Source organism: Notothenia rossii, assembly GCF_949606895.1.
Source record: "Notothenia rossii genome assembly, chromosome: 9".
In the NCBI taxonomy this organism is placed as follows: domain Eukaryota; kingdom Metazoa; phylum Chordata; class Actinopteri; order Perciformes; family Nototheniidae; genus Notothenia; species Notothenia rossii.
In genome coordinates this window covers 49612429-49627354 of record NC_136907.1, presented here as the reverse complement: position 1 = coordinate 49627354, position 14926 = coordinate 49612429, and the positions used below count along the sequence as shown (strand labels likewise).

Sequence of the window (14926 nt, the reverse complement as noted above, 5' to 3'; positions counted from 1 at the left end):
ATCTTTCTTTTTTCTTTTTCTTTCTAAATAGCTCTCTTTCTTTATCACATCTACTACACACAGTGCTATCTGTAAATAATCTACTACTATGCTAAAAGTAAAGTGCAAGTTTCCTTACTTTTACCAGAAATAAGACCACATTTTTCACTCATATTACCATTGCAATAAATACAAGTATTTTACCAGATGAAGATGCGGTCCTTGGGGTAGTCCAGTCTGTCTATACATCCTAAGAAGTAGGGCAGGCTGTGCTGTGTGTTGCGAGCGAGGATGGTGATCAGCACGGTGGGCTTCAGCTCCGAGGACCCCTGATGGTCCTGCAGCTCCTCTGTGCTGCCGGGCAGGAACAGCCGTCCTGATGAAAACACTAAACATACTATTAATAATAATCCAAGAGGCATATTTCCAGCAGGGCACCTGGATGTCTCTGTAGCCTCAGACTGGTGCAAGTGAGGGAGAGAGACTCTTCCTCTCACACACACTCTCTCACACACACACAGACTCTCTCTCCCTCACTCACTCACACACACACACACACACACACACACTCACACTCTCTCTCACACACACACACACACACACACACACACACACACACACACACACACACACACACACACACACACACACACACACACACACACACACACACACACACACACACACACACACACACACAACACACAACACACAACACACACAACACACACAACACACACATACACACACATGGGAAAGAGAGATAGAGAGAGTAACCATATTGGCTCACACACACGTACACGTATACTGTATATTTGTATCATTTGATTCAAAAATGTGTTTATTTATTTTGTGGGACGGTAAGGAAACTTACACTTCATTTTTGGTCTATGCCACCTTATAGATAACAATAATCTTTTAGAAAATGTATACAAGCAAAAATAATATGGATAGTTCAGAAGGTTTAGAATCTACTCTAAATGTAATACAACTTTTCTGATGTTTGTTTAGCGTTTCTTCAATTTCAAAAACAATTCAGTTCAATTCAGGGACTTTACTGGCATGAAAGTTTTAAAAGTATTAAAATAAAATGTGTCCAAATGTATTTAAATGTACAACATAAAAAAAAGATATAATCATATGAGCATGAATGTTAGTGAATGTGTGGGGGTTTTCTTCTGTATGCCCTTAGTTTGGGCTGTAAGGCAGCTGCTATTCCACGGCCTGACGGCTAAAAACAAGCATGAGTACCATTTTTCGCCCGGACGACTTTCAGTGTAGCACACCTGAAAACACATCTGACACATGCCGCCGCGACAGCAGCGCTATGTCGAGACATTAAACCATGCCGTATGAGACATTAAACTGTAGATAAGTTATTAAAATGTCGGAGGCGTCACACAGAGCAGAGGATGCTCCTAACTGGATCCTCGTGCACCCAGCAGTGAGTATCCTCCTTCCTGCGTTCACAGGTCCGACGCTAAATCATGCAATAACCAGCATTTCTCCTTCTTGCTGTTTTAGTATCAGCAAATGAAAAGTCTGGAGGTGGAGGACAGTGCACAGGTACACGCAGCTTTCCTCGTGTACATGGATCTGTCTGAGGGTGAGTTTGAGAACATTTAGCAGGAGCCATTACTTTGTGTCTGTTTTTGTGTGTCATAAACATGGGGTCAACAGAGTGATGGTCATTTTTATCTATATTTAAAAAAAATTATATAAAAAGGAATCAGTTGTATTCACTTTAAATTGTTTCCCCACCATTATAGTTAATTGTTGGTTCAATACATATAAGGATAAAGTAACATAAATAGCCCCTTTTAAAAAAAAAAAAAAAAAACGTTTTAAAGGCCCCTATTATACTATTAAAAAGGTCTCAGATATATAAAACAAGTCTCTGAAGTGTTTGGCTCAACATACCAAACTAATCATTGTAGCATGCCTTAAACCCCTCTATTTCAGCCCTGTTTCAAAAGTGCTGATTCTGTAGCTTTAAATGCTAATGAGCTGCTGCTGGCCACGCTCCTCTGAGAGATGATTGGTTTGAAAAAACACAATGGTGCTATAGGAGGAGATGATAAGGTGGGCGGGGGTTACCTTGGTTGGTTATTGGCACAGCACAAATAGCTAATTGATTCACTATCAAAAACAGTTCTGACGACATACAGTGAACTTGTTGTGGTAGCCGGTTCAATATTGTCCGAGTCAAACCGTAAGTGTCATGTTATATTTACTCCCTTAAATTCTCTCAGCAAAATCGACACACTTAAGGAATTTTAAAAGAAAGACTGTCAAGGATAAATGGTTGACTAAAGCCCATTACTGACCTGATTAAATGTTTCCTTTTTTGACAAATTGGGAGACCTTTTATCATCTCTGTATAAAGTGCACTCAATTCTGATGTATCAATACGCATAGGTAACATATATATTATCTTAACCTTGATCCTTTCATTTGTGTCTATCCAGCCAGAGAGAACTATAAAAACATGTTCTAAATGGGGAAAGGGGATTCAGCAGTGAGAAAAAACAAGTGTGTCTCCTCCACAAAGTCCTCCATCATAATAAGATGTGTAGGACCCCCTACAGTTCGACCCAGAGTAAGTTAGCTCTCACTGTCTCACGTTTATTCTGTGCTTCTTGCTCCTTGCAGTGCGTCAGTGGAAAGAGGTGTCCTGTGTCAAGAGTCCTGAGTTGCAGGTGGTTCTGCTGGAAGGGAGGGAGAAGGAAGGAGCACCCATCCAGACAGTTTTTCCACTGCCTACTCACCGACCTCTGAGCCACCAAAGGTAATGAGACACTGGGGAATCTCTCAAATGTACTGGCCCCTCCGCCCTCTCGGTTCTTTGGTTGAAGACTTTTACCATCACAAGGCTAACAGCTTCCCCCTCTCTGCCGTGCAGCATACGTCACGTGCTGGACCGAGGCTTTCCCATGCTGCTGTGTGCCGTAGCCTCTGACTCCACCCTGGTGTACCAGAGGATGACTGATGGGTTGGTGACACCGGACCCTCCTACTGGTCCCTTCCAGGATATGGGTCGCCGGCAGCACCGGAAGAGGCGGAAGCAGCAGTGAGACGGGTCCAGCTGCAGAACTCCAGGATCGGGCCCAGCTCATCCATTGGACCCTTTTATGTCCAAAGCTTAGAGAAGGAAGTGATGTCAGAAACTGTCTCACAGAGATGATAATCCGGATAGGATAACAGACATTCATCTGTACTAGAAGGGTGCAGGGATGATGTATTTTTTTGTAGGTGCAAAAAGTCTTGTCGGATTTTCACAATTGATTTTGTCAAAAGGATGGTTACGATACTCGCATGTTTTGTTCAGTGGGATAATGTTCACATAAATAAGACAACGTAAGGCTATAAACAAACGGTCGTGGTCACATGACTTCAAGTCTCCTCCACTTAGCTAAAAGCAGCAGGTGTTTAGTGTGATGACGTTAGTAGTCTCATTTAGCCACTTAATAGCAACCGCCATTTTGAAGACACAAAGAAAGATTACTCATACCTGCACCACTATATAAGCCACACCAATACCAATAACAAGGTTAACAATACATTCTGTTCGAAGTCATGTAAATGTAACATTAAGTAGCAAAAACTTGAGCTAACCTTATGAGTTGGCTCACGTTAGCTAGCTATGCTAATGGTGATGCTGAAATATTTAAATTCTTTGCTCTTTTTTCCTGTTGTGCTAACTTTCAATTAATTTGCAAATGACATTAGCATAGCTAGAAATCTCCTAGGGTTAGCATAGGTTATTTGTTGCTTTGTGTGACTTCTTTTTTTTAGCTACAGTTGTACCAAATATTAAGGTTGTAATGTTTACCTTTGTATTATAAGGGGAAGTTGTGTGGTATAGACATGATGTATTAAATATAAACTCAGTAGGCTACTTTAATGAATCCCCAACTAACGGGATAAAGAAACTACTGCACAATATAATACAGTGGCAAGTGAATGTTAATTATTGATAATGAATCGCGATAAAACACAAAGGATTTTCCACCTTACCACACACTGAGTTTCCACCACCAGTATCAATGCCAAGGTGGGCCAGAGCCTGGAGCTTCGCAGGGGAATGCTATCAGAAGCACTGAACGGCTGGAGTGAGAAGACACTTTGGTGCTTTGTACGAATAAAGAAGAGCAGAATTCGACAGAGACACTGTAAACTGCTCTTAAAAAAAAGGTGTGCTGATAACATGTCAGCAGAGGAACGTGGACACAAATGCATCTCTAGGAAACCTTTAGTTACATCCTACTAGGGTAAACAGACAGACGAGACATGCCATGTTTGAGAGATTAGTTGACTGGGTGCTTCTTCAATGGAACCAAGGATATTCAAACCATTGTTTAACGCAGCAATTTTAGCAAAGTTAATTTGAATCATACTAAAACCGGCTGAGCTACAGTGAATATATTGTCGACAAAATGATTCATCCGGCAGGAGTGAGACAATACTGTAAGCTGTATGGATAACTTACTGAAAACAATTTTTATTTTCTAAAAAAACAAAAGTTCAACAAAGAAACACAACAACATATTACTGGTGAGCGAAATACATAAACAGACTTGTATGTGATGAAGCAGTGTCCACCCTGTAGGTATAACACGGGACGGATACTGAAGCAGGCGACATGGAAGATCCTGCTGTGTGAGTGCACGAGTGTCTGCTCAAACAGTGTCTTTATGAGAGGAAGGACTTGACCACTTGAGACAAAGATTACAACACTTCAACCCTGAGCCTTATTCAACATAGATTCTCTACATCATAGCAGAAAACAGACATGGACAGACGCTACGAAAATGATTGCGTCCAGAAATAAGGATTATATGAGAGAAAATGTTTTTGTTTTTGCGTTTTCAAGAATAAAGTAGCAAATGTTGAGGATAATTGTCCAACTGAGAAAATATGACCACTAGCGTTAGCGCATATACTGGACTTTGACTTTATTATTGACATTTTGCCTTGAAATGCAAAATAAAAAAAGATTCCTCCTCATTGTTGCCTGGCACTAATAATCTTCTGTAGACAAACACAATGTACTGGCCAACGTACTGTAGAAAAGAGGTTCATACTGTGTCTTGGAATGCAGGAAGTTTCCAAACGGTTGACTTTTCAGGGAGGCATTCAAGAATGGAATATTGAAAGTGATGCAGATGGAGATATACGTTTTCACGGTAAGTGCCCACCAGAGCACTAGCTGCTTCTGCCATTGGAAATGTAAATGTGCAACAGTCGTAATGTTTCAAATGTCTCAGTGATGGCCATTTATATTGACCATACAGGACTTTTCCAAGGTTGGGAAGAAAAGCAAGTGTGTCTTAAAATCCCAAGATCTCTGTCATCCTGTAATGACTTCATTAAGGAAGTAGAATGTAATGTTCTTCTTTTCGTGGAGGTTAAAAATACTTTGATTTTGGTGGTCCTTTCTCTCTTAGTTGAGATACGAGCAGGTTGTGAGCAGGAGGGCAAAAAGGTGCTTGATTCAAGTCTGTAATCCATTTCTCTCAGGCGTGGACATACAAGGGACCTTTCCCCTGAGTTAGCACATGGTACGGTCCATCCGTAGCACTGCCATGACAGCTCCTCCACATTGGCGCGATGGACACACGAGCACAGTGCTATGTCATATCTTCTTCCTCTTCTGAGCAGTAGTCCTGGCCCTGTAGACAAAACACAGATATGAGTGTACACAAAGTATTACATGATGGTATGTGTCTCAGTTTCCTTAAAGTCTTTACACAACCAAGGCCTGACAAATTAACAACCCAAACATCTAAAAATACTTACCTGCCAATATAAATATCTAGGGCTTTTATTGTGAACGGTAAACATTTAAGGATTGGTTTTGGAAAGCACGCCATTTGTCAGTAAGGAGCAATAAAGTTTGCCATCTTTGTTCAGACTAAGGAGTGCCCAGGCTTTTGCCTTATAATAATCACAATTAAAAGGGGCAACTCTGCGCAATGTGATTGGCTCATGGGTGTATTATTACATGTCACTTGTTAGACGCTTTTGCCCAAAGCGACTTATATACAATACAACTCAATACTTTAGGCATCCCCACAGGAGCAATTTAGGGTGAAGTGTCTTGCCCAAGGACACAGCGGCATGCTGATCGCAGCAGGGATTGAACCAGTGCCACCCTGATCCAAAGATCAGCGCACTGAGCCTGGCCTGCCTGTATAGACAAGTTTATACGCCAAAACACGGGTAGCGCCATAACACTACACAAATGCACTTCATTTCCGCCGGAAGTCTTTTGCACAGCGTCTGTCGGTGTAAACCGATGTAAACAGTCAGACGGGCACTGGTGTAAACACAGCGATTTCGATGCTAACAGTGATGCTAGCTTGGGAACACGATTCTACTTCTTTGACTGGAGATGGCGTTACTCTCCCCCACCCGAATTCAGTGCAAAACTGGGAGGATAACATGACGACGTGGCCCAGCATAAAACCAAAATAAACTGCCTTATTTAGGTCATGCCCACAGGAGCCAACAGTTGTCTGTTGTTTACATAATGCACAATTTACATGATCTCTTTATGCTGTGCAATATATCATATGTGCCTGTACTGTTTGAGTGAAAATAAAGTTTGATGTAATTTCATTTCATTATTGCACTGTTATTGCATTATTGCATTTTGTTCCTTAGAGTGCTACAATTTCTTTTAACACAGTTCATCATTCATATTAAGCTCATACTGTACATAAATAACACTGAATTAATTAATTGTTGAGAGGAAACTAAAGAAATGGCTTCAACAAGAAAGATCACATGTTTAATCCTAACAGGTATTACAAATTAAAATATAAAAGCAGCCCACACAATTACATCACTATGAAAATATTCATATATAATATTAAAAAATACAATGCATGCAGTATTTGTTGTGTTTATCTGTATTTAATGAACAACATGGCTGGGTGCTGGGTGCTGGTTTGTGGTCGTAGCACTCTCTATCTAACCACTCGTTCAGGTGCTTTCTCGAGTGATTGCAACCAACTACCGCACACGTAGTTCCCGAACCACTTTTCTTCATGTTGTAATTGTTATATCCTCTTTGTCTCTGCGATATCAGTGCTTTGTCGGCACAACGGAGCTAGCTAGCAAAACAAACCCAGTCCGCCAAAACGGAAGTGCATTGCATCGAAGGGAGGAGTTCAGGATGTAGAGCGGAAACGGCTCAATAACTTGTGTATAGAGAGAAGAAGATGCAGTGCAGGAGGCAGGTCCACGTTTATTCCTACGAAAGTTGTTCAACAGCACATCAGACCAAAATCGCCTGACTTGAGAATAATAATACCCACATTTTCCAGGGGTCTTCCGCATCCATGAAACCCACAGAGCATGCACACTTGTGTTTTCCAAAACCCGCCTCCTAGCCCATACGTCTCAGCCAGCCTCAGTTTAGCCAGGCTATTACTGCAATATACAAACTTTAGAATATAATGGTTTGCATAAGGACTTTTCAACTATTCCTCCAAATAAATATGAGCTGAATCATGTTTAAAATGGGAAAAAGTATTTATTGGCCAAAAGGCATTACATGACTCCACCAGATGACCACTAAAAAAAACTTGCTTCTAGCCCTGGTACACTTCCTGTCTGCTTGGATTGGCTGTGTGGGAAAGCTAAAAACAAAACTGTCCTTGTTTTGGAAAAATATCTGCTTCTCATCACTTAAAGGTGGGGTAGGTCATTTTGGAGAACCCAGCTCGAGTGCGCTAGAATTTGTAATACACAGCCGGAACAAATCTGCCACTTCCTTACAGAGCCCCTCCTCAAACACACATGAACGCACACATGACCAATGAGGGCACGAGATAAGTTTGTGCACAGATGGAAGGCTGACAGGCAGGTAGGCCATCCAGTTATTTTAGCCGGGCCAGCTCAGATGATTGGTCGTGCTTTTTACAGTACTACGGCTTCCACGGATTTTTTATGGATTTTTTGTCAAAGCACAAGATATTCATTGCTATCGAGATGTTAAGAGCATTCCATGGAATATAACAAAAAGTGTATCTCGAGCCGGTTTCTCCAACTTACCATACACCACCTTTAATGTTAGCTCTTACAAAACAAATGTATCCATTTGCCAATTCATCTCCTTACTTACCAGACATGCTGTGGCAGATGGTAATAACTCAGGTAAAAAAGGAAAAACAGCTGAGTGAATAGTGCATTAGAGACTATATTAAACAGCGGATAAAAACACATCTGGTGTGTGTGAGTATTTCAGCAGCAGGACAGTCCCTGTGCTTAGTGCAATGAAGGAACATGTCACCCAGTGTGGCTCATCTATGTGTTTAAATACTCTATAGACAAAAATAGAGCTCTATGTTACAGAGAAACACACTGAATCTTGATTTAGATATACTGTTATTAATTCCAGAATCAATTGTTAAAATGTTTTCAACCATACTAACCACACTAGTAGAAGCACATGACACATTGAGTTTTTTTTTGACACATCATTATGTCATCTGCTGTGTCCTCACAGATTGGCTGCAGTGATAGGATTAACCTCAGTGTCATTTAGACAGAGATTTGGGCAAAAACCCAATAACGATATAGTGTGATGCTTCGATGATGGGTTGTTGTTGTTGTTGTTGTTTCTTACCTTTGCAATTTTTTCGTCCAGCATCTTGAAGAACTCTTGCTGACTCTCTGAGGAGTGGATGCTCCTGCAGAGGAAATTGAACAACGTTAAAGATCGGCAGAATAACTCAGGGCATGGCCATGACTTTAAAGGATAGAATGGAGTGTCAAAAAACTAAATGAAAAAATGTTTTATTGTAAATAAAACAATGTGGACATATAATGGAAAAAAAGGAAAACAAATATAGACAACAAATGAATGATAAAAATGTAATTGTGTTTCATTTTGTAATTTATTTTTGCTGTACCTTATACATAGAAATATAAAACGGGCAATAGGGAAATGGTTTATAATTCAAATTAATATTATTACATTTTTCCTTTAAATGTTTTATGTTACATTTTCACAATTATTGATGATTTTTTCTCTTGGTATTTCATGTTTTTATGAACTTATCTATTTGTGTATTTATTCTTTATGGCAGCGCTATGACTAAATATAACTCAACAAACACAAGCTATGAACGCATGTTAATGGTATTGAATCGTCTGTCAGGGACACTCACAGAATCTTTCCGTTCCCATTGGACCCTGACTCCTCCATGTGTTGACTTTTCCCCAGGAGAGCACTTTTCTCCTGCAGGACATCAAAGCACACACAATCACACACCTGCTCCTACAGCCGTCTCATATCCCATTATTCAGCAGAATAGAAATCACATCACGAGATAAAAACACAATCAGCTCAAAGTTGCCGTATATTGTAATGTAATCATGATATTTTGAAACAAATTAAAGAGGCCCTATTCTGCTTTTTTGGGTTTTCCCTTTCCTGTAGTGTGTTATAGGTTTTAGTGCATGTAAATGGACTCCTTTGTTAACTTCACATGGTGATATCACTATGTAACACTTGCGCTTTCATTGTCTATCACTCCAACGCATTGAACGTGATAGGCTAAAGGGTGGGAGATCTCTAATGCCCCTTTCACACCAAGGCTTTTCCCGTTCTAGCTCCGTGCTAGAGCTTTTCTAGTTCAGAACCGGTTCTTCGGTTCAGCTCCCGCTCTGTTCATAACGCCCAGAGTCCGACTAGTGCTGCGTCATTGCGTCATCGTTTGCGTCATGACGTAAACGTTTGCATGCCTGCTTCATAAAGCCAAACCGCGCGGAACCCCCTCACATCGACAACAACAACAATGGCCGATTGTATTGAAGCGCTACTCGTTTTGGTTTTGCTCTGTTAAAACTAAATGGAAGAAATGGGAAGACTTTACTACCAACTTTACAGTCATTACATGCTACATTCAAAAGTTATTTGGACCGCGTGCTCCCCTCCAGCTTCCTCTGTACCTCTTCGGAAGACCAGATTCCAAGTAGGTAGCTGGTCTCTTCAGTGGACCACTGCTGCTTGGTGTAAAAGGGGCATAAGTGGTCAAAACAGACCCGGCCAGCTAAGGAACCCTTAAACTAATTACAATTAAAAGAGTGACGTTTTAGGGATGCATGATACATACATACTGATAAACTGACATGTCAAATGAATGTTTTTAAAGATTTAGTATAAAATAACGCCTAGCAGTTTGCAAAACAAGCGTTATTGATGTACTTAACGGGAAAAAATACCCTTATAAAAGGAATGATCTTGTAAATTAAATATTAGAAATTGATTTTCTTCTATTATAATTAGAAATAAAGTACATCATTTGACACAGGATAGGTAAAATGGGTGAGGTGTTGAACACAAAATGTTACTAATAATCTTCCAGTTACATTATTAGGTAAGTATAATTAATGGTGTATTTATATCCTATCAATTGATGACCATCGTTTTCTTTACCCTTTGTTTCCCTCTCAATGTCTTCTAATTTGTTATTTACATATCAAGTGTATTCATTTTCTCGTGTATGCTCTATAAAACACGCACTGTGCTGTCCTGGCCGTCGACTCCTCCTTCGTCTCCGCTGATGTACTTGACTTTCTGCACTCCTTTCATCTTGTATTCATCTGTGACAGAGTGGGAGAAAGAGAGTTAGAGAGGACGTCTCCTCTTATTAAAACACGCCTCCGGGTTAATAGTGCTCACTTCTTGGCAAAGTTATGATGTGCTGGAGTTCTCACGCTGCAGACTAAATCCTCTCTGAACAATGGCTGGTGAGCGGAGAACACTTGAGCCCCTCTTTTCTCTGCTTGTCTTTCTTTCCACTTCCACGCATTTGAAAGGAGGAATTTGAAACAGTGCATGATGGCCTGATGGACTCAGTTATAACACATCACATTAACGCTGTGCCAGTTATTATTGAAGCTTCATTTATTATTCCTCCGTAGCAGCTTTAACAACAACTATGACAATTATAGGTTTTAACTATTTGACAGATAGTGTGAATATGCCAAAAATAAAGCACATGTTAAGGGTTTTATTAGGATGTGACAGCTGGGATTTGTTCCCCTTTATTTGACCAGAAATATCTCATTGAAGGTCTTAAGTCAATTAGGTCTGAACTTTGGACAAACTGCTTTTAATTTGATTGAGAAAGCAGCATGTCCTTCAAATCAATGTATTGCTCATGTTAATTAAGCGTGTCCCTTAATAATCTATAGAGATGTTTGAATTAAGAAATATATGAAACACTGCTAACTATTAAAATGTTCAAATCAAGTTTGCATTCACACTGTGTTCTGTTATTATTATCGTCATAATTATTATGGATTCACATTTGTTATGTTGTAAAGCCTATTGTGTCCTATTCATCCAGAGATTTTGAAATGAAACTCATCACAAAGTGATCTGTTTTGACATCACAGCATTAACTTGTGTCTGCTTTTACCTACTGAAAGATTGTGTTTTATAAGAACATAAAGCATTTCCAGAATGATGTCAGCACCTTTCAGCTCTCATGCGCTTCTGCCTTTAATAAAGCAATAATTCATGCTTTCATCCTTAACTGAGAGCATCAGGATCACCATGGATACATCTAACAAGACTCCAGAATGATGTTAAATATATTACATTTCAAATTCCTATATTGATATAAATGTGGTCTAATCTTTAGAAAGCCACCACAGGCTGTGTCACACAGGAACATAAATGTCTGCAGAATGACAGATGAATGGTGGCTAGAATAGAGCTAGTCGATATATTGATATTACATGTATTGATTGTAATATGGATTAGCCATCATCTCATTATGTGGATATTGTAGTTTTGCTTAGTGTTATCTTTTTGTTGCTTTAAAATCTGCATTACTGTGAAGGGATTTATTTTAAGAACTAACTAGACGGATTTATTATTTGCCTAAACCCACTTTCTTACTCCGTTCTGAAAATGGCATTGTGTGAATATTTTATGAAAGCATTATCATCAAATTTTCAAGGTATTTGGTTCAAAATTGGGCAGTTTTGGCGCAGTGGTTAGAGCGTTGGTCATCAGATCAAGGGGCGATGGTGAACTCCAGTTCGAATCCCGCCTCGGCCGGCACTGCGTCAGGCCGTTGTGTCCTTGGTCAAGACACTTTACCTGCATTTGCTCCTGTGGGTAATGTCCACAGTAATGACTCTTACATGTGTAATGTAAAGCGCTTTGAGCACCTGTAAAAGCGCTCTAATAAAAAATGTAATGCATTATTATTTATTATTATTATAAAATAAAATAGAGATTAGATTATTTTCCAAATCCGCTAGCTCTTGTGTCAAAAACCTCGTATTTTTTACAAAAGTAAAAGTAATCATTATGTAGTTCATGTAATCTCTGTCATGTTTAACCAATTTTGAACACTGTGTAGATAAGTAGTATGGTTCTGAAGTACGGCATCATATTATACAGGCAGACCATGTGTTTGCATTTATAAAAGGTAGCCAGTAACAATGAGTGTTGAATAATAATTGTGTAAAATGTACAATATTTCCATCTTAAATGCAGCAGAGTAAAAGTAGCAGAACATGTGAATTGGTATTTGGTTCCAATCGCACAGCAAGCAGCCACTTGGCAGTGGCACATACCTACGTATATTACTTCAACCCCAAATGAAAGCAAGGCTCTTAAGGGATTTGAACACTTAAAGTGCATGGGACATGTGATGATAGTGAGTGGACAGACTGACCGGAGTGGAGGTCCCCGTTGCTGTGGGCTTTGCTCTGGCGCTCCTCCCCGCTGGGCACGGCAGACACCTGCTTGGCAGAGGTGCAGCCCATCTCCCACCCTCAGCTACTCTGCTCCTCAGCCCTGAGCACCACAGGCACACCTGGGGGGGGGGGGGGGGGGGGGGGGGAAGCATGGTCAGATATGTGTAAATCAGGAGTTCACAAAGGTATTCTGTAAGCAAAGACCTTTCCCCAGCAGAAATACCTCAGACGATCTCTTGATTTAGTTTCTGTCCCCGGGGAAATCATGAGCGGAGCATCTGTCAGACACGTTAGAGGACAGTCTGCTCTATGTAATTACCAAAAGGGCTGACGCTGCACATTCTTTACCTAAACTGTGTTCCGAAATAACAGATAACGTTTACACTGTATTTAGACATAAGTATAATTTTAAAGAGGGCCTGTTCTTTTTGTGGTTTTCCCTTCCTGTAGTGTGTCCTATAGGTTTAAGTGCATTTAACTGGTCTGCAAAGGCTACAATCCCTGTGTTCCCTCCACACACTCACCCTCCCCTGCCTGAAACGCCTCCATTGGACCCCTTGGTTTTGTTCTGTAACATAATGACATCACTATGTGACACTAACGTTTCTGTTGGCTAGCGCTCCAACAAATTGTATGCTCAGTTGCGTGACATCATCTCTAAGCAGTTGACCAATCACAACAGAACAGGCCAGCTAACCAATCACAGCAGACTGGGCTCTGGTTTCAGACAGAGGGTGAAAAGAGGTGCTGCAGCACAGGCAGTATGAGAAACACAAAGAGCTTTTTGAACATTAAAGCATGGAGACATGTCACAGTTGATGCACAAAATACAAATATGAACCTGAGAATGAGCAGAATAGGGCCCCTTTAAAGAAAGCTGGAACTATAAAAGTTGCTTTTTTGACAAAAATAATCAGAAATCAAACAGCAACAATTTTGCCATTGACTATTTTAGAGTCAGTTGCTCAGTCCGCTTAGGAACTGGATGGTCACTGGTTTGAGTCCCAAAACATTGTGTGTACTTGTGGCTTGAGAGAGGCGGGTTCAACTCCTGGACCCTGCTGAAGTGTCCTTGAGCAAGGCAATGAACCTGCCACAACGAGACAGGTCCTTTGCTCCACTATGTGTTCATTTCGTGGCTAATGTGTATAGGTCCTGTTTGCATGTGTGTATTCACTATCATATCCGCCTCTGAGAGGAAAGGAAGTCTTCCTGGACTCCAGCTGGGTTTACAGTATTTTTTCACAATCAATTAGTCATGAAGCGCCCCACCCTGGAATTAAATCGCTGGCTTCCCTATCTGTTCCTGTATACACCGTGTAGCCGCGCTGTAAATCATGCAAGCAGCGCCTTGGAACACCAATTAGAAGGTGGTGCCAGCTGCACCGCAACAATAAGGCTTTTCAGTCGGTGTGGTACCCCCGTGCCAATCCGCCGGCTCCCCTCTCTGTCAGGGGAGGTGGGGGGGTACTGCGGCGCACAGGATTAATCTGTGGCGGCGTTCAAGTGCTCCCACCCCGCAGTATCATGGCTAAAATGACGGTGTGTTGGTGCCAATCACCCGGTAGTGTTTTACATTAAGCTCCAGGTACATTGCAGAGTGATTGATCCCCTAATTGCATGGACCATCGCGCAGCTGCTCTGCACACATTTGTATATAAAGATAGAAGCTGCATCCAATACTGTTAGGGGAGCAAACAAGAAGAAAGATGAGAGTAACATGCATCCCCTTTTAGCTGAAATATTTCAAACATTCATCACAGACAGGGAATAACGTGCAGGGCTCCTTAAACAAATAATAACAAAAGAGCAGCCATTCCACGGCCAGCAGGAAATAGCCAGATTATATCGCATGTAAGGAATCAGCAAGCGTAAAATATCGAAATGCATGTACAGTAATGGGGGAAATTACCTATCTGGTTTGACCATGGTTCCTCTGGGTTTAGTACGGAGAGGCTTCACTCCAGACGGAGGACCCAGACAGCGCATCTGCAGCTCCACACAGGCATCGGCGATGCAGATGCGGTCCGTCCGTCTGCCAGCTGTCTGCTCCGGGCTCATGTCCTGATACTCTGTTAAAGGGAGAACATGTATTTTTTTAGAGAATACAAAGGCGGATCAACCAACAGCTAACTTGGTATATTTTTTCACATAACCACAGTCTTTTTTCTTTACAGTTTTTAGTTGCATCCTACCTCTTCTGAGATGGAAATTT

At 40.9% G+C, this 14926-nt stretch overlaps 2 protein-coding genes across 2 annotated transcripts; one reads left to right on the top strand and one right to left on the bottom strand.

Moving 5' to 3' along the window:
* Positions 1-1237: 1237 nt before the first annotated feature.
* tsen15 (TSEN15 tRNA splicing endonuclease subunit) lies at positions 1238-4881 on the top strand. Its single transcript, XM_079647997.1, has 4 exons — positions 1238-1423; positions 1504-1585; positions 2632-2767; positions 2882-4881. The coding sequence occupies exons 1-4, from the start codon at positions 1364-1366 to the stop codon at positions 3051-3053; spliced, it is 450 nt and encodes a 149-aa protein (XP_079504123.1). The 5' UTR covers positions 1238-1363; the 3' UTR covers positions 3054-4881.
* LOC307017990 (uncharacterized protein C1orf21 homolog) lies at positions 4461-14761 on the bottom strand. The gene is made up of 6 exons (XM_079647998.1): positions 14624-14761; positions 12690-12830; positions 10517-10596; positions 9159-9229; positions 8615-8678; positions 4461-5651 (listed from the first exon to the last, which is right to left on the bottom strand). The coding sequence occupies exons 2-6, from the start codon at positions 12778-12780 to the stop codon at positions 5610-5612; spliced, it is 348 nt and encodes a 115-aa protein (XP_079504124.1). The 5' UTR covers positions 12781-12830; positions 14624-14761; the 3' UTR covers positions 4461-5609.
* Between the last annotated feature and the right edge of the window lie 165 nt (positions 14762-14926).